This window comes from Pezoporus flaviventris, unplaced genomic scaffold (assembly GCF_033815535.1).
Source record: "Pezoporus flaviventris isolate CSIRO_AGI_PZ_B2104156 unplaced genomic scaffold, CSIRO_AGI_Pfla_v1 ptg000009l, whole genome shotgun sequence".
Lineage (NCBI taxonomy): Eukaryota > Metazoa > Chordata > Aves > Psittaciformes > Psittacidae > Pezoporus > Pezoporus flaviventris.
Window position 1 is genome coordinate 5,817,614 of NW_026892557.1, and position 19,708 is coordinate 5,837,321.

General features: G+C 39.6%; 1 protein-coding gene across 6 annotated transcripts in view; it reads left to right on the top strand.

Annotated features, from left to right (window-relative positions):
* Nucleotides 1-11,662, top strand: part of GNB1 (G protein subunit beta 1) — a 41,657-nt gene extending 29,995 nt beyond the window's left edge. For 5 of the 6 annotated variants that reach the window (XM_061450457.1, XM_061450459.1, XM_061450460.1 and 2 more), the window contains 5 exons: nucleotides 1,426-1,492; nucleotides 5,707-5,908; nucleotides 6,649-6,865; nucleotides 9,444-9,555; nucleotides 9,934-11,662. In XM_061450457.1, coding sequence (XP_061306441.1) covers nucleotides 1,426-1,492; nucleotides 5,707-5,908; nucleotides 6,649-6,865; nucleotides 9,444-9,550 — 593 coding nt within the window. In that variant the 3' untranslated portion in view covers nucleotides 9,551-9,555; nucleotides 9,934-11,662. The remainder of the gene's footprint in view (nucleotides 1-1,425; nucleotides 1,493-5,706; nucleotides 5,909-6,648; nucleotides 6,866-9,443; nucleotides 9,556-9,933) is intronic. The other variant, XM_061450462.1, reaches the window with a different exon arrangement.
* Nucleotides 11,663-19,708: the final 8,046 nt, after the last annotated feature.

The window sequence follows — 19,708 nt, forward strand, 5'->3', positions numbered from 1 at the left end:
TGATGGAGCTTCTATTTACTTGCAGAAGTTTGAGTTCTCATTGTTTCCTCTTGTTTCTCCTTTTCTCCCTTCTCCTCAAAATACAGTGAAAATAGAATTTTTGCCTTCTGTTTCTAGGGTGAACTGTATTATGATTGATGGGGAGAGACAGGTAGACTTGTAAGCATTACCTGGTAAATTAGGATGTAAACTGTAGCTGCAGAGTTATCTTAGTGACAGATGAAGCAAAATTCATCTTGTTAGGTAAGAAGTATTAGTTAGGTAAGAGTTTGTGAAGCAAGAAAGCCCCTCATGGTACTTGAAAGCTGGCTTCTTAAGTGTGGGGGGTGACTTGAGAATGTTTCTTTCTGAATAAACCAAGAGACTCAGTGTCACGAAGTACCTTTAAAAGCAAATTCAGGGCTGAAGGTATTCTCACTTCCTAAAGAATGTACAGTTAATGGAGATGAGTAGCTTACAAGCAGTAATGACCTGGAAACTGTGAACTGCTTTTGGGTATTTTCTGATAACGGTCAGATTGTATTTTTATTTCTTTGTGAATAGGATTGGAAATTTTTCAGAGGAAAGCTTGGGTGGGTGGTTTCCTGAACTCCACTGAAAATTAAAACACTGGCTATTTAGTAGGTACTCTGGTCTCTTGTATAGCTACATATCACCTTTATGGTCTCTTTGTTTCCACAAAAGGGTGTAAGACAAAGGTAAATGGCTCCAGAGAAAAACTCTTAACAGTTCCTAAAGGAAATTGTCTGGTGGTCTCTGTGTCTTGCTAGTTTTCTGCCTGTTGAGCCTCTATACAGAGAAAAAAAAAAGGTATAAAGACTGTAGAAGGAAAATAAGGTTACTCAGAAATAAATAGTTACACAGTAATAATTTGTGATATTTTTTTTAATACAGAAGAAGTTAAGTGTGAATTAAAGTACACTTAATACTATTTAATTCTTTCAGCTGTTTTTCTTCCAAAGCATGATTTAGGTAATCTAGAGGAATTGTATACCCTTTGGGTGCAGTTAAGGGTATGAGAATGTAGTGTTGATATGACCTTCCAGGTAGTGGTTGCGATGACACCAGTAAAATGACTTCTAAACAAGGTACTCTTCCTTCCTCCCCCCCCCCCCCCCCCCCGTCCACTGCCTGCCCACTCTTCAGAACACAGGGAAAACTATTTAGGTTTGCTGTGACAATACTGTGTCCACAGTGTACCACTGTGCTAGTGTAGCGGTTGGGTCTGGTCTGTAAAGAGACAAACTACATTTGATCCAAAACATTGGAGGCTCCTATATGTCAAACTTGTCTATGTTGTTTTAGGCTTACGTAGTAGCTCTTGTTCCATCTTCAGGAGAGGAGACAGCAACATGTAAGCAAGCCAGTATGCAATGTGAAGAGTAATCTCTGGTCTTATTCACCAGCTTGTTGTTTTGTTTTCAGGATACTTGTCATGCTGTCGCTTCTTGGATGATAACCAAATCGTCACCAGCTCTGGCGACACCACCTGGTAAGCACTAAAACTTTAACATGATAGTAATAACTTTTCACAGCTCTACGATGGAAGGAAGCTTTTTTCTTTGTAAACCTGATTGTCATCCAGAAGAGTAAATGTGATTTAATTATTGTTCATATGTCACGTTTTTAACCAGTAATGGAAAACTTGGACTTTCAAGTTTGTTAGCTTCGGCTGTTTAGTTATGCCCATATTCTGAAGAGCCTGACCTAATTCTGTCTGTTAAGCTTGTATGAGCATTTTTTTTTTTTCGGAAATGTATTAGACTAATGAATTTCTCAAACTTGCTTAGTATTTTCAGTATTTATTACTTAAAAAGTCATACTTAAATTTTTTTTTTAAATACAGAAATCAGTTTATGTTACTATTCGTCAGATTTCCTAGAAAATATTCTACAGTGACAGTAGATGGTTTTTTCTTGTCCTTTCTTTTTTAGGAGAATGTAGGTGTGTAACTCAATAAATACTAGCTACTGAACAAAAAAAGACCTCAATCTTTTTTTTCATAGATTTTGTCTCATATCTAATTCTTAAAAGCATTACAGCTCTTGCAAGCAGCAGTTCTTATAGCAAAGGTTGTCTAATCATAGAATCATAGAATAGTTAGGGTTGGAAAGGACCTTAAGATCATCTAGTTCCAAGGCCCCTGCCATGGGCAGGGACACCTCACACTAAACCATGTCACCCAAGGCTCTGTCCAACCTGGCCTTGAACACTGACAGGGATGGAGCATTCACAACCTCCCTGGGCAACCCATTCCAGTGCCTCACCACCCTAACAGGAAAGAATTTCTTCCTTATATCCAATCTAAACTTCCCCTGTTTAAGTTTTAACCCATTACCCTTTGTCCTGTCACTACAGTCCCTAATGAACAGTCCATCCCCAGCATCCCTATAGGCCCCCTTCAGATACTGGAAGGCTGCTATAAGGTCTCCATGCAGCCTTCTCCAGGCTGAGCAGCCCCAACTTTCTCAGCCTGTCTTCATACAGGAGGTGCTTCAGTCCCCTGATCATCCTCATGGCCCTTCTCTGGACTTGTTCCAACAGTTCCATGTCCTTTTTATGTTGAGGACACCAGAACTGCACACAATGCTCCAGGTGAGGTCTCACGAGAGCAGAGTAGAGGGGGCAGGATCACCTCCTTTGACCTGCTGGTCATGCTCCTTTTGATGCAGCCCAGGATACAGTTGGCTTTCTGTGCTGCAGGCACACACTGAAGCCGGCTCATGTTCATTTTCTTATCAACCAACACCCCCAAGTCCTCCACAGGGCTGCTCTGAATCTCTTCTCTGTCCAACCTGTAGCTGTGCCTGGGATTGCTCCGACCCAGGTGTAGGACCTTGCACTTGGCATGGTTAAACTTCATAAGGTTGGCATCAGCCCACCTCACAAGCATGTTGAGGTCCCTCTGGATGGCATTCCTTCCCTGCAGTGTATCAACCGAACCACACAGCTTGGTGTCATCAGCAAACTTGCTGAGGGCACACTCAATCCCACTGTCCATGTCAGTGACAAAGATGTTGAACAAGACCGGTCCCAACACGGATCCCTGAGGGACACCACTTGTTACTGGTCTCCAGGCGGACACTGAGCCATTGACCACAACTCTTTGTGTGTGGCCATCCAGCCAGTTCTTTATGCACTGAGTGGTCCATCCATCAAAGTGATGTCTCTTCAATTTAGTGACGAGGGTGTCATATGGGACAGTGTCAAAAGTTTTGCACGAGTCCAGGTAGGTGACATCAACTGCTCTACCGCTGTCCATCAGTTCTGTAGCCCCATCATAGAAGGCCACCAAATTGGTCAGGCAGGATTTCCCCTTAGTGAAGCCATGCTGGTTGTTGCCAAGTTGTTTTTCATGTGCCTTAGCATGCCTTCCAGGAGAATCTGCTCCAAGATTTGCCAGGCACAGAGGTGAGACTGACTGGTCTGTAGTTCCGTGGATCATCTATTTTCTCCTTGAAAACAGGGGTTATATTTCCCTTTTTCCAGTTATTGGAAACTTCACCTGACTGCCATGATTTTTCAAATATGATGGCCAGTGGCTTAGCAACTTCATTTGCCAGCTCCTTCGGGACCTGCGGATGGATTTCATCAGGTCCCATGGACTTGTGCACATTCAGGTTCTTAAGATGGTATCAAACCAGATCCTTTTCTACAGTGGGCCTAAGGCCTTCATTCCCACAGTCCCTGCATCTGCCTTCCAAGACTTGGGTGGTGTGGTCAGAGCATTTGCCGGTGAGGACTGAAGCAAAGAAGTCATTCAGAACCTCAGCCTTCTCCAAATCCTGTGTAGCCAGCTCTCCCGAGAGCTTCCAGAGGTGGCCTTCGTTGTCCCTAGTCTGTATTTTATTTGCTAGGTACCTGTAGAATCCCTTCCTGTTATCCTTAACAACCCTAGCCAAGTTTAATTCTAACTGGGCCTTAGTTTTCCTAACCTGGTCCCTAGCTTCCTGGACAACATCCCAGTATTCTTCCCAGGATGCCTGTCCTTGCTTCCACCTTTTATAAGCCACTTCTTTTCCTTTGAATTTTCTCAGCAGCTCCTTATCCATCCAAGGAGGTCTCCTGGCCCTCCTGCTGCACTTCCGTCTAGTTGGGATGCAACACTCCTGAGCTTGTAGCAGGTGATCCTTGAATATCAACCAACAGTCTTGGGCCCCCCTGCCCTCTAGGGCTATGTCCCATGGAACCTTCTGAAGCAGGTTCCTGAAGAGGCCGAAGTCAGCTCTTTTGAAGTCCAGGGCAGTGAGCTTGCTGCACGCTTTTCTCACTGTCCTGAGGATCTCATATTCTCGACCCATCTCATGATCGCTGCATCCAAGGCTGCCCTGGAGCGTCACATTTCCAACGAGCCCTTCCCTGTTGGTGAGCACGAGGGCAAGCATGGCACCTCTCCTTGTCGGCTCCTCTATTACTTGCAGAAGGAAGTTGTCCTCTACACAGTCGAGGAACCTCCTGTGTTGCTTGTGCCGGGCCGTTCCGTCGCTCCAACGGATACCAGGGTGGTTGAAGTCCCCCATGAGAACAAGGGCCTGTGAGCGTGAGGTTGTTCCTATCTGTCCATGGAGGGCTTCATCCACAGAGACCTCTTGATCAGGTGGTCTGTAACAGATCCCCACAGTAATGTCTCCCATAGCTGTTCTCCCTTTAACCCTGACCCACAAACTCTCTGTTGACTGCTCATCTGTCCCCAGACAGAGTTCCATACTCTCCAGCCTATCCCTAACATAAAGGGCAGCTCCCCTTCCCCGCTTGCCAGGCCTGTCTTTTCTAAAGAGCCTGTAACCTTCCATCCCAACTCCAGTCATAGGAGCCATCCCACCAGGTTTCTGTGATGCCTATCGTATCATATCCGTGTAGATGTGCACACATCTCTAATTCCTCTTGTTTGTTCCCCATACTACAGGTGTTTGTACCTGAGCTGATGTCCAAATGAAGTCAGCTCATAGGCTGTAGCAGCTGAAATATCTCTACATTGCTCTCAGCATTTATTATAAGCACTTCTACATAGTGTCAGTGTCTTTGAATGCCCATCTGTTCACTGATTCCGAGTAGCTATTGAATACATATGGGGTTTAATGCAAAAATGTTTCTAAATATGGGTTGGTGTTCTGTTTTGCTGCAGGGTTTGTTAAAATTATGCCCTTAAGAGAATTCAGCTACATTGAGTTACTGTAGCATCTCTACAGTTCTCTGGATAGCAGTTTGTCCTTGACACTTCAGTTCAGCCGAACTTCAAAGTACGGTTTCAAGTCATCTTTTACTTGCCTTGTGCGAATCTGCCCCTGATGGCTCTGCTTTACCTAGAAATTACAGAAATTGAAAAGTCTGCATCTTCCTTCAGTGTATAGACCTCTTGTTAGGGAGATAATAGTGTTATTTCATACTTTTATACTCTTTGATTATCACTGTACTGGTGATTTTGCTGTCTCAGAAAAGCTCAGAGATCACAGACATAACTTAAGGTTGCACATCCTCAGTGTCTTTTTAAAAATGGGAAATGCTGACTCAGCTTTTGCTGTAAACTTGCCATTGCCGCTTTAAATCATTTCACTTGGTTTTTCTACCACTGGTTTATTTTTTTATTAATACTTTAAGGAGTTTTACTTTTTAGCAATGATAATAAATTAACAGGTTTAGACAAGAATTGCTGTCTTCACCTTGGAACACTGCTGTGTTAATATCTGCCTTCTTAATTCTTTCAAGTGCTCTCTGGGACATAGAAACTGGCCAGCAGACAACTACATTTACTGGGCACACTGGAGATGTCATGAGTTTGTCTCTTGCTCCTGATGCCCGGTGTTTTGTTTCTGGTGCCTGTGATGCCTCTGCCAAACTGTGGGATGTTAGAGAAGGAATGTGTCGGCAAACCTTCACCGGCCATGAGTCGGACATCAACGCCATCTGTGTATGTATCGACTTGAGCAGAGACCCCATGGGATTTCAATTCGTATTTTTACATTTCAGTAGTCTCAGCTCTTAAGCATGTACTGTATGATGTGGTATTATGGCATGTTTTTCTAATTGATAATTTTTATGGCTGGGGAATGTACCTGAAACTTGTACAGCTTGAGTTCACTTGAGGTAAATGAAAACTGACTGTTCTTCACATGCTCTCTTACTTACTAGTAGTAGTGACCGCACTTTACGCATTTGGATAAATTATATTTTATGCTTCTGATACATTTAAATGTAATGGTTTAAAAGGGAAGCAAAACTGATGGACTTTGGCTAATGGAAATCGTTATTTAAGCTCAACATTTGGTTTACCCTAAAATTGTTAAAAATAATGAAAGTTCCTTAAAAGCTAAACATATAGAAAGGCCTCTCCTATTTTATCACTGGGTCTCCATCACACTTTGTTAAAAGCACATAAATGATTGGTATAGAATTGGAGATGGTGAGTTAAGATCAGCTCTGGTGTAGTCATTTGCAGGTAGGGGCAGGAATATGATGATGTTGCTTAAACAAATGAAACCAGTGTGGAGAAAAAGAAAAGAATAAGAGGAAAAATCCTGTTCTGGGGAGGTGTATGCTCTTCTTTGCAGCTTTAATTTTTTTTTTTTACTTGCTCTGCACAAAATGATGAGTTCAGTGAGACAGAGGAATCAAGTCTGAAATTGTGTCTCTTTTCCTCCCTCCTTGAAGTTCTTCCCAAATGGCAATGCGTTTGCCACAGGCTCAGATGATGCTACATGCAGGCTTTTTGATCTTCGGGCTGATCAGGAACTTATGGTTTATTCACATGATAACATCATTTGTGGCATCACCTCTGTAGCATTTTCCAAGAGTGGGCGTCTCCTCTTAGCTGGTTATGATGACTTCAACTGCAATGTCTGGGACACGCTGAAAGCTGATAGAGCAGGTAAATGTTTTTTTTTTTGGGGGTATGTTATAAACACAGTGGGACACTCTGAATGTGAGTTGTCATTGAGTGTTTCCTGCCTCAACTTTAAAATTCTGTGATAACCTGTTTCAGGATGACCAGTGATGAAAGTAGATTAATGATGATAACAAATAAAATGGAATACTGCTTAAGGATAGAAAGGAACAATGGATGGTTGCAAACAGGAATATTGCCACTAAAAACAAGGTTTTGGTGGCTATATTTGTAGGCTTTATGGCATTGTTTGTATTAACTGTTCAAAGCAATTCGACATTAGCATAGCTGTTCATAGAAAAGTTGGTTGTGTTTCTTTTTCCCCTGATAACTTGTAGCAGTAGCTGTAGAGACAACCAGCAAAACAGCATGCACTGTGGAGATCAACTTTTGAGGAAATGAGTATGAAATCTATTGTACGAAGATTTAGGTAATTTAACTTCAGCTCTTTAAAAGTGAAAATTGTTATCAGAAAAAAAAAGGAGAAAAGATATAAACTGAGTCTCAAATGTTTTGCTACTCTCATTAGAACAGGGGATAAGAACAAGAACCTATTGTGCTGCCCAAGGAAGGCTCTTAAAATTATCCTAGGTGGATTTTAAAAGCAAACAAAAAGCACCAGCCAAGTTACACCACAGGTGGGGGAGAGGGGGGAACCAAGCCAAACGTAAAGAAATGTATGATTTTACTGAAATAGTTTCCATTGGGTTTGTTAATTCCTTTCTCCAGCAACCAGAATTTATTCTTTGTTTCTCCTAAAATTTATGATAGTTTTTGTCAATGCTCAGAAGTTGAAGCTGTGGACTCTTGGTTTGTATATTCTAAAATAACTTCTGGTTCTATTTGCCAGATACAACTATTTCAGTACTGGAATGCATTTTATGAATCAGTTTGTGTGTTGAGATTTACAATTCCAGATTCTTATGCTTTGATTATTGAGACATAAATGTGTATACAAGTGGAAATGAATTGAGAAATTTCTCTTGGTTAATGTCTAGGTTAGTTTACAAATGACTGTGTTTAAGTACTGTAAGAACAATTATGTGGGTCTTCCTGTATTTCTGTTCTTTGAAAGACCTTCAGTAAGAAAAAGGAGGTGGTGATCTTGCTTGCCTATAGAAATGAGAAACAAGTCTTTTTCTACTGATCTGGGTTTACAGTCCATGTACGTGTCAAGTGCAATTCTTTATTACCAACTTTTAGAATTGATTTAAACTACTTTATTGATTATTTTGCATACTGAAATGTTCTGAGACTTCAAGTTGCTGGTCAGATTTGACACTTGGACACTTCTATCATACCTGGTTCTATATTAAGTGCCTTTGTGGTTATGTATTTAGCTCAAATGCATAAGACTTCTCAGCGCTGTCTTTGTTTTACAATATTGCAGTGCTTATTAATGTTGATGGTAGAGAGAATGTTGATATATTAATGCTTTTTCCAGAGTAAATTTTAGGTAACTCCTACATACTCATGTTAGCTCTGGCAGCAGGCTTCTGTATTGCACTGAATTTCCAAAGAATGTATAGTGTGCTTCAGCACTCAGGATTTGGCTTCTGATGTGGCAGAAGTGCACAATGCTGTCCTGAGGCTTAGACACTTGATGAATTTAATAGGATTTGGAGATTCATGGTGTTACTCACACAGCATTATTGCTTTTATCAAGTATATCACAAAAATTACTTCTTCAAACATCAAGCATCCTTGTCTATGAATTAGTCACTTGTACACTGCAATTAACAATAATACTAACTTTTAAACATGTTAGTTTAAAAACAACTGACTTAATTCATGTTTTGTACTGAAGATTGGTAAAAGAAAGGAGGAAGCCCAAAATATGAACGAGGAGAATTCGAAACACAATGTGATTGATGTATAAAGATTAATTTTAAGTGTACAAATACCTGAGTGCCGTGGACTGAAAAGCACTTGAATATAATTAGGTTTTCTTTTTACCTACTTGAAACTGTTAAATTGAGAGGATAGAGGAAAATGTTGCTTATTTAGTTTTTCTGCTTGGTTGTAATTTTTTTTTATAGTACTATAATTGTAACATATTTCAGTATTGACAAATACATTGTATGTAGGAGTTTGTGTTGCAAGTGCTTGTAAACATAGTAAGATAAAATTAGCTGAAAAAATGCTTTAGTGTTCATAGCATAATTCAGCTTAATTGACAATTTTGCACACTAAAAAAATTAAAATCTAACTGATCTTTATCACTGTGTAGAGGAAATACATAGAGCTATGCAATGCATGGTTATACTGTATTTATTGCTATGACATTGTCAGCAGAGTTTTTGGGGCTGTGATTTTACAACTCATGAGAAATCAGTACAGGTCATAATGTGGGGAATATACAAGGAAAAATTTGGAGTAATGCGTTTACTGAATTATTCTATTGTGGAGCCATCCAGTTGTATCCAAGTTTGTGCTTATTAAATCAAAAGCATTTAAAAATTCCAAGCCTGCCTGTTCAGGATTTTTTAATGTATTGGTTGAATAATCCAGTCACATGTGTCTCAAAGTAATATACGTATTTGTTACATATTCTTACTTACAGGTGTCCTTGCTGGTCACGATAACCGTGTCAGTTGCTTAGGTGTGACTGATGATGGTATGGCAGTGGCAACAGGATCATGGGACAGCTTCCTCAAGATCTGGAACTGAAGTAGGTAGGTATCCAATTAATTAAGGCTGTGCTCGATTGGGATTTCAGAGTGTTTATTTCCAGGCTAAACAATGCTGTTTTACTGATGCTACCAGCCTATAGTTCAGATTAGGAAAGTCACTAAGAAAAAAAGAAATCAACTTATTACAGAAGGCTATTTGTTTAATGTATGCAATGTCATTTTTGTGATAAGCTATTTTGGCATGTTTTATTTTCCTGATAGGGATGACTATACAGTCTTTTGAATCTGGGCTGGTAAATAAATAGCATTCTTGAAAATAGTGAGATAATGTCTAAATGTGTCAGTTTAGTGAGGGCAAAGCTTGACGCTTGCTTACACTTTATCAAAGCGCAACTCTTAATCAGTCTTTCTGTGTGTCAGAAGAGCGGTGGATTCCATGACTGGAAGAAGTTTCCAACAGTTGAAAATTAAAAATGATAGCATATCCAATCCAACCATACTAACTTGGACCCCCATCCTCCCAACTTCAAAGGGCAAGATCTTTTCCATCTCCTGTTGCTGAAATGAAGAGCACAATTACCTTTCCAAGAAGAATTTTTGTGTTGTAAGCAAAATGAAATTGTGCATTCCTTCTGGGACCATTTTTTCTTTTCTGTCTTGAGAATTAAAAAATGAAACACTATCATAAAAGCATGACCAGAAAATAAACTTGAGCATAATTGTGAAACAGTTAGCTTTCACTGTAGTTTCCAAGTTGAGGTTAAGGACTTTATCTTACACACTTGCAAATTTTAAAGTCATGTTTGTAGCAGGATTTTTTTTCAAGTTTCCTTTTTAAATACATTTCTTTAAGTATTTAATTGAGCAAACCAAGGAAGTCCTAGCCCAAAGCATCTGGGGGTTGTTAACACTGTAAATTTAGTCCCTATTTTTTTTTTTCTAGTGTCACAGATAATTGTTGCACAAAACTTGGCATATATAGGATAATGTTAAGCAGTAAGGTAACCAAGCACATGCTGTAAAAGGTAATGAATGCTTGTTTAAAGAATCCTTTCACCTTTTATGGATAACAAATGCAATCCTTGGTCCCTCCTGTCCCCCCCATCCCCCCCCTTTATTATTTCTTTTTTTATCTGTTTTGGATTTGTCCACTGGAAAGGGCAGTTTATATATCCTTAACACTATCCTATAAGTCTCATCAACCAGGAATCTCTGTTTTCAAAAGAGACCTGTCCTACACCTGGGTATTAAGTCAATTCTTTGTGTATGAAATGATGTACAAATCAATGTTTTGAAAATAATGATCTTGAACTTTCTAAGTTAAACAGGAAAAAAAAATTTTTTTGATTGTTTGCCATATTGGGTGGGTTTACTCTTAGAATCGCATGCTGTAGAAATGCTAAAAAGTGCATATTGGACTAAGTCCTTAGATGTTTTTTCTTTGAAGAAATAACCTGTTTAAAAACTGTAACCATTGTCGCTGTATTCATTTATTGTTGCTACTCTGTGCATAAGTCTCTGAAGAACTCCAGTACAAGCTATGCACGTTTTGGAGTAGCGTGGTAAGTCACTTTTTTCTTTTTTCTTTTTTTTTTCTTTTTATTTTAAGGAAACGGCCTGTTCAAACAATCGCTGTCAAAGATTCTGGGGTGTGGGAGGAGGGAACTTAGACCATCTTCTTTATAAATGAGATCCTCACAGCCAGTTCCTCTTGTAGGATGAGTCCTTTGCATCTGATCAGAGTCATTTTTGTAATGAGCAGGTTTTCCTGGCTTTCTTTTCAAATAAAATGTTAAAAGCAGCAGTGTTTGGACAGCAGATTGTTCTGTTAAACTTTCCTATCTTCTCACTGTATCCAGAAATGCTCCTTCTAGCAGCAGTAGTAGCTTTCTCCATTTTGTTTTTTCTGCAACATTCTGTACAAAAATGTGCTGTAATTGTGCGTTAGGCCTGGATTTGGCATAAAAGATGAATTCCCTCTTATTCTCTTTCATGAAACTACTCTGTAGAGCTTTCTCCACGCCCTGTATCCCTCTTCACCTTTTGTATTTAATTTTAAAGTCAGTGTACTTCAAGAAAGCTGGATGCAAGATAGATACTATATTAAAATGTAATGTTATTTAAGATGTAATAAAGCAGTTTGACATGAGTTTTGACTGATCTGTTCTGCAGCTTTTTGTTCAACCCACAAAATGACTTCTGGCAGGATTTGAGTTATGAAACAAGCATGAGAGAAAAGTGTGTGATGCCCAAAACCAAATTGTTAGGTATTTTCAGTTGGCTTTGATCTTTAATGGTTCGTGTGGTATACATAATATGAACATGAAAATGCTTTGTGGGATATAAGTGCAACACCTTAAGTAGGAAATTAGAGCAAAATGTTCAGTAACTTGTTTTAAAGTTTCTGTGCCCTTTTAATAAGGAAAGAATTGAGTGGAACATCTTGTGTTATTGCCATTTCAGGATGTTGTCATTGTTAGCTGTCCTTACTGTAGGTATTGAGAAGGGGAAGTAGCTGTCATTTTAATGCTCAGTAAGAACAAACTCTCCACAAGGCAGAATTATATCCAGAAGAAAAAAAAAAGGACTTTATACCAACAGAAGCAAATTCCTGCAACACGAGGTGTTGAAAGGCAGTTGGTTTAACAACTTGGTATTGGGCCACTCTAGGGTTTTATTTTGCATTTTTAGTAAGTAAAGTCTCTTCTCTTGTTCTGACCTAAACAAAAGTGAATTTTTTCCCTCATTTCACATCAGCCAAGAGAGATTCCAATGCCATGGCTTGGTTTCATACCAAACATGGTAATTCCTGGCCTTAATGGAGAAGTTTTTAAAAGCTGTGAGTATGGAAAATATGATGGTGATATAGTACTTAACTAGCAGCCTTTAACTGTGAGCTTAGGGTTTTTGGACAGCAGAATACTGGTCAGTAGTTCATGGATGGAAATGCTTAAATTTGGGAATTTCAAATTTCACCTTTTCCAATTCCAAATGGTATAGCTATTTTTTCCCTGCACGTGATATACTTTTATTCCAACAGATGTTTCATATGTGCCTTTGTCTAGTCTAGAATAAAATCAGTGCAGACATGATCTGTCTTACCTTCCTTAATCTCTATCCATATGTTAAATTGCTGTTTGCTTGTGCTGAGAATGCCTTTGCTGGTAATAAAATACCTGCCAAGATAGCAACTTTTTGTGTCAAGAGGCTAACGTGCAGTGTGATATATTTGAAATACAAACAGTTGCAAATGCATCTTGTTGCAGACAGTGCTTCTGTTAAATATGAAGCTTTAAGCTATATTATTTAAATATCTAAAATCTGCATGCTTAGTTATTCGGAGAGCTGTAGCTGAGGAAGAATGGGTATGCAAGGCAGGAAGCACTGAACTCTTGTGTCGTTGACTTTGGGGTTTTGACAGCCTTTAATTTTAGGGGGGCTTGGGTCAGTACCCAGTTCAAAATGGCTTCTGTAATCTTACCTATAGCAGTCATAGTAATATAGTAGCTCCTCCTGTGGGCTTCAGAAAGATTCTGACTTAAAGATAATTCTGAGATGTGATTCCAAAAGAGCAGCTTCACCTGGCTGCTAGGAAACTTGTAGAGCAAGGTATCCTAAACTGAGAACTTTGATATGTGAGAGAGATTTGTCTCTGCTTGGTCTTGGTGGCACTGCTTGCAGTTTGTTGCTTGTGGGCTCGTGAGTGTTTGATGTGTGAAGGGGTGAGGAGTGGAGTCTTTGCAAAGGAGGATGGAGTAAAATTTATGAGTTTAAGAAGCCTGTTAGATGATGCTGGACAGCACTGATGGAGCTGAGGTATTCAAGTAATAAGTGGGGGTGGGAAAAAGAGTTCCAGTTGTCTGGTCCTGGCTTGGGAAAGTGTGTCATGGTAATAGCATGGACTTCCATGGGATTGGAATCTTCTCATGGAGCTGGGGGGAAGGAGTCAAGTGAAGGAAGAGATAACAAATGTCTTAATTTCAGTACCTAGTGTTAAGACTTTTAATTATAATGTTTTTTGTGGCTTTCATGGCCTTTAATTTCCTTGTATATTAAATGTATTTTAAAAGATCTGAGGTTATACTGCTAGTGGAAGAAAAGATCTGAGCTGGGCATCCTAACTTCAAACCATTCAGTGCCTTGGGGTGTATGCTTAAAATCAGCTGTGAAACATACTTAAAATTACTGATAGAATCGTGGCCCACAACAGCTAAAAATAGAATTATCTGGTTTCTGGGAAGTGGCAAAGTAAATAAGAATAATAAAACCTGTCACCCTTGCTGTGTAACTTGGACTGAAACAAACCAGGATCTTGTGTGATATTATGATTAATACTGTTTTTAGTGTAGGTGTAATCAGGAATTCAGATTTTGAGGGGAAAGAATCAAAGAACTGACTAAATGAACAAGTTTTAACAGCAATTGGTTATTTTTGCGTAGTGATGCTCTGGGTTTTTTTTTTGTTGTTGTTGTTGGTTTTTGGTTTTTCATTTTCTCTTCATGTAATCTTTAAAAGTCTTGTTTCTGCTTTAAGCATCAGGCTCCTCAGTGGATCTGAGTTGATCACTTTATAACATTCTGATGTGTGAGAATTCTGAAGTATATGATCTGTCTGGTTTAGGGCTTTATGAGAAAGGGAGGAAGAAGAGCTGGAGAAAGTTTGGAGAGAATAAATAATACATTTCATTTCTAATGTTCTGGAACAGGGATTCTTAGCCTATTCCCTTGTCAACCCTGCTCGGAATGGCCCTGTCACATGAAAATTCCCAATATACTCAAAGATGGGAGCAGACATTTTGTATCCTGAATGGCAGCGGCTTGCATTGTGTCAGATATGCTGCTTTTTCTGGCAGTGTTATTTGTTGATTCAAATATTACTACTTTTGGTACCTGATGAGTTAAAAAATTCCTGCTCTCTTTCCAGACTTTTCTTAAACATAACTGGGTGCAGTCTTGTCTTCTCTTACTGTTCTTGTGAAACCAGATCTGCTGGTAAATCATTGCCTGTGGGTCTGGTCTATCATTTACTTTTACTGAGAAATTGAAGGCCTTGCTTCTGGCATGGCCGGATGTCGTTCCAGGCTTTACTGCTTGTGTTAAACCATTGCCCCAGGAAACACTGTTGAGACAATCTGAAGTTCTGTTTCCTGACAGGAGATGGGGTGTGACAGGCAGATTTATGGCCTTGTGACCATTAGCTGCCTGCTAGTTTGTAATGTCTGCTTATTTAAGAGTGTTGAAATGCAGACAAGGGAGCTGTTTCTTCATGTAGCAATTACTCTGTGGGTTAAATCACTTTAGTGGAAGCAGGAAAGCTTGAGCTCTTGCTTTCTGTGGTGATTCCTAGGCTCCTAGAATGGGTTGGGTTGGAAGGAACCTTAAAGCTCATCCAGCTCCAACCCCTGCCATGGGCAGGGACCCCTTCCACTAGAGCAGCTTGCTCCAAGCCCTGTCCAACCTGGCCTTGAACACTGCCAGGGATGGGGCAGCCACAGCTTCTCTGGGCACCCTGTGCCAGCGCCTCAGCACCCTCACAAGGGAGAATGTTTTCCTAATACCTAAATCTACTCTCTTTTAGCTTTCAGATTTTTAAATTCTTTTGTCAAATATAGAGAAATTGTGGAGTCCCAGATCAGGGGCTGGTGTTAGGGAGTGGTTCCTCTCTGACAATTGTGGCCCATTCAAATATGTTCATTAAAGGATGCCAAAATTGAATCATTCTGAAACTGTCTACTCAGCTTTTCCTTCAAATGTTCATACTAAAAAGTCTCTAAGGAGTATTTTGAATGTGTATGGGACAGTAACACAGATTGTATTTGTAAAATTATGCAGTATGTCGCTTCCATGGGGGAAATGGAAGCCACTGAAATGTGAATAAAAGCTGGGTGAGCTTCTCATTGCTTCGAGAGCTGGCTGCTTAAAGCTCACGCTTTAGAAACATGGGCCCTGCAAAATGCTCATTCAGGCTTAAACCAAGTCAATTTTGTCATGGAATAGAAAAAAGAGAATCTTTTTTCTTTTCCTCTTGTAATTATTCATAAACCATTTGTTCTAGATTAGTGCAGTGAGATGTGATTGACCCCAAAATGTAATCTGTGGAGCTGGAAGTGGAAAATGAAAAGTTTATTTGCTGTAACAGATTTTTAAATGACAAAATAGATAAGGGAGGAAAAAGTCTGTTAAAAAGGATGAACTATTCAAAAAGCTGTGTTCCTGTGAAAATTGCGTACAGAAGTACAAACAGTGCAGCTCCATCTGGTGGTATAAAACCTGAAGGTGGATGGTCAGTGGATGACGAAGCCTGTACTGAATTTGGCTGTATTATATGTTCCAGGTAACCCCCAGGTAATCCTTCCTTTGTAAATCTTCAGAGCCCATTGGAGATGTTTTGATTTTTCCATAAGCACTTAAAAATACCCCAAGCTTTCCCCAATGTTTCCTTTGATGTGGATTTTCTAATTTTGTTTATGTGAAAACTTGAGATGGCAGAGGTGATGAAGGGGTTGAACGTCAGCCAGTGTTACCTGGAGCAGGGTCTTTTAGACAATTTTAAATCCAAGTTTTGTTGAGAAAATAATGGATGGAGATCATGAAGAGCCTTGGTAATTCCCTGCCCTTCTCTCTCCTTGCTCACAGAATTTCTGAGCTCCCTCTCACCATTTTTGACACACCCTATTGCAGGTGTTTGCTCTTTTCAGCTTTCCTCCTCTGCTTTAAGTAGGAATTGGGATATCAAGTTTCTAATTAAGATAGTTTGATTGACAAGGTATTCATGCTGGGATTGGATTCTGATGACGTCCGCTTCTGTTCAGTGGTGTAGTGAAGTAACTTTCTGTGGTACAAATGAGTATTGCTATGCTATATGCTTGTATCTGATAGAACAATCACATAAATTCCAAGTCCCTGTTTACAAAAGCAAAAGTATTTTAAGGTCTGTAGAATTCTAATATTGAGTTTTTGTCTCCTTTGCAAAATAACGATTCATGTTGAGTGAAGAGCAAGTAGGCAGCAGCAGATCCTTTTCTACACTGGCTGGTGCTTGACAGGGTGAGTCATACTGTAATAATACATAGCTGCATATATTTATCTAAATTTTCATTGTTTTTTCACCATAGTTCCTTATCCTTTTTTAGTGATTTACTTTCTCTAATGATATAAACAACACTGAAACAAGGCCCAATGGGAATAACCACATTTGATTCTTACCTTCCTGAAGCTGGTGCTTAATTCCATGACAAGACAACATTTAGAGTGAGAGGCAGACAAAATCTGGCATTTAAAATTAGTCAAGCCATATAACTGCATGATATTTTTTTTTTCACTGTGTTCTCTCATCCACTGAAGGTGCTCAGAATACCGTGTCAGTTCCCAGAGGACATTAAATGGTGCCTGCGGCATTAACAGATCTATGCCTGCATTTACAAATAAACTCTTTCCTGTGGACCCTTCCCTGTGAAAGTGGATCTTGTGAACCTATTTAGATATTTCATTTTCATCACCTGGGCTATGACATATTACTTCTACCTCTCCAACTGCAACAGGAGGGGACAGGATCTCATTTGTGTATATAATTTGTTTTGTTGCTAAGTATGTTATGTAAGTTAAGTCTTACAGTTTGAGGCCAGAAATCATGAATGCATCAGCTCACATCATCAAACAAGGGGAAAAAAATAAAATCCTGGGAATATAAACCTTCTTCAAATAGTATCTTTTACCCGACTTTATTTTTTGCCTTCTTCACCGTCTCACCTTCCCTTATCTTCTTCAGAAGGGCTTGGGAGGACAAAATTCGTCACACCTTCTGGCAATAGAAAAGTGAAACTGGCAAGTGGGTGACCTTCAGCTCCAGCAAATACCATCACTCTCCTTGAGTCAATGAAAATTCAGCCTTACACTGATAAGTATTTTCCTGTGTTTAAGCATTTAACATTTACTTTCACCCTGGTGGCTTCTTTCTGAAAGCAACAAAAAAATAGGTGAAGGGAGGAGTCAGAAGGTGAGGTACTGAGCTCTCCTTAGGAGCACCATTTTTACCTTCCCTCTGGCTTCTCCAGCCCCCTCCAAGTTTTCTTGTAGAACATGAACTGTTTAACTGTTAAACAGCAGCTGTTCTTTCTGTAGTGGGGATCTGAGCTCTTGAATGAACAATAGGTATGATGTCTTGGGGAGTGATGGACACCAGTTTGCAGTAGTGAAAGAGCTGGGAGCTTTTCCAAGGATGACTGTATCATTTAATTGAACAATTCTGTATTTCATCTGCTGCTTGCATCAGATGTGTTCAATCTGAAAATCTTGTCAAATGTTGTCCCAGGTTCATGCTGTCAAGTAATGTGAAAGAATTTCCTAGCATATGAGGTATTACTGAATTACTTACAAAGGAAGGCTAAAGAGCTAAGAACATTGACTGTGGAAGAAAATGAATGAGGTGCATTGGCCAGGATGGTGTCAGTTGCAGTTCTAAAAAGTGATGTTGAAATTAAAAAATGAGGACTGCTCAACAGAATATCTTCCTCTTCCTGTGGCTTATTTCAATCAAGTGATGGTATCAGACACGGCGACAGGAAATGGAGCAATTATAGAAAGACTTCAAGGAACAGCTTATCAGAATTGAAGGTTAAACTTTCATAAGCAGAAGGATTATTCTTGTTCTTTGAAGCTTGTCACTGTTCTATACATCATGAGTAACTTAACCAGAAATACCAGCTGGGAGCCAGGCAGTCCTCTAACCTCAGCTCTCATCCTGGTAAAAGAGAATGTTCCTCACAAGTTGTGGAGCTTAAATTAACAGGGATAGCTTCTCATTCTCTTCTAAGACATAAATTAATACTGTTGGGCCTGTTTTACAGTGTGGCAGCTGTATCCTCCTTACCCTTAATTCCAAATTATTATGTCAGTTCTTTGTGCTTCAGCTATCAATCATCAGTTAGTATTTGTGGTGCACACTGAATGGAAAAGTGTGTAGCCTTAACTGCAGTTAAGGTTAGCAGTGCAACTGCCAAGAACTTCAAAACTTTTTTGTCCTCATGTTGGTTCTAAATAGTTTAACTTATTAATACACTATTTTTTATGCTTTGCTCCTTACATTTTGAATGGCAATCAGCATTGCTAGCAACAGCAGGCAGTTTAGCTTTCTTTTGCAACTGTATTGCAGTATGCAGTAGCATGATGTTTGTAAAGAAGCCTCTTTATCTGAACCACTTTCAACCTTTTTAAGGAATCAAACATGAAATCCCTTGCTAAATCTGCATGTGCTCCTTTGAGCAACCTTGTTGACTTGATAATGCAATGCTTGCTCATGTCTCTCCAGCTAAAAAGGCAAAAACCTCCCAGTAGAGTTCCTCACACTCCCATGAGGAAGGAGTTTTCTCCATTTTGTATGCAGGGAGTCTGTGGCATGGAAATGCCTGTGATTTACCCAGGTCACATAATGGCTGAGTTGGAATACAGGCGAGTTCTGTGTTCATATGAAGTGTATTCGTTTGCCTTAGCTCTTGCTGCTTAACATCCTCTTGCTCAGGCTGTTGACTCTTGGCAGTTGCCATCATTTCCTGTCATGCAGAATCACTCTATTGAGCAGCAGCAGATGATGGCAACAGGATCACAGTGGGATTAGCATGATGTTCTCATGTTGTTGGAGGCAATGTCAACTGTAATGCATTTGGGTGTAAACCAGGAAAAGCATAAATATTCTTTTAGTTTATTCTAGTGTAGAGAGATCATCTTAGGAGCTAGTTGTGTTTGACCGGGATTTATGAGCCTATTCCTCCTACTCAAATGATAGCCTTTTTTTTCTTGGTATTGTTTGAGAGGTTTTAATGCTTTGCAGTATGGAAATTCAACTCTGTGGAGGCAGACCGGACCATAAAATAATTGTCTGGGCTCTCTGAAAAGTTATGCAACTGGGCAGCTGCATCACATCTGGAAGTTGCTTGGATCTTTCTTCCCTCTCCCCCAACTTTTCCATGGCATAAAGCCAGCAACTTTCATTCAGTCCAGCACTGTTTAGGATCCATTGATGAAACAGAATGGCTCCCCGCACTATTGCCGACTGAAATCAAGAGACTCATGATCGTGATGGGAAGCATGTGCATTAAGAGCTCATTCACAGTTTACATGAGTGATCGGGTGCAGTCTCTTCAGATGCTGAGTGTTGAAGATCATGCCATATTTGAGCACTAAATAATGCTTTTCCTAGA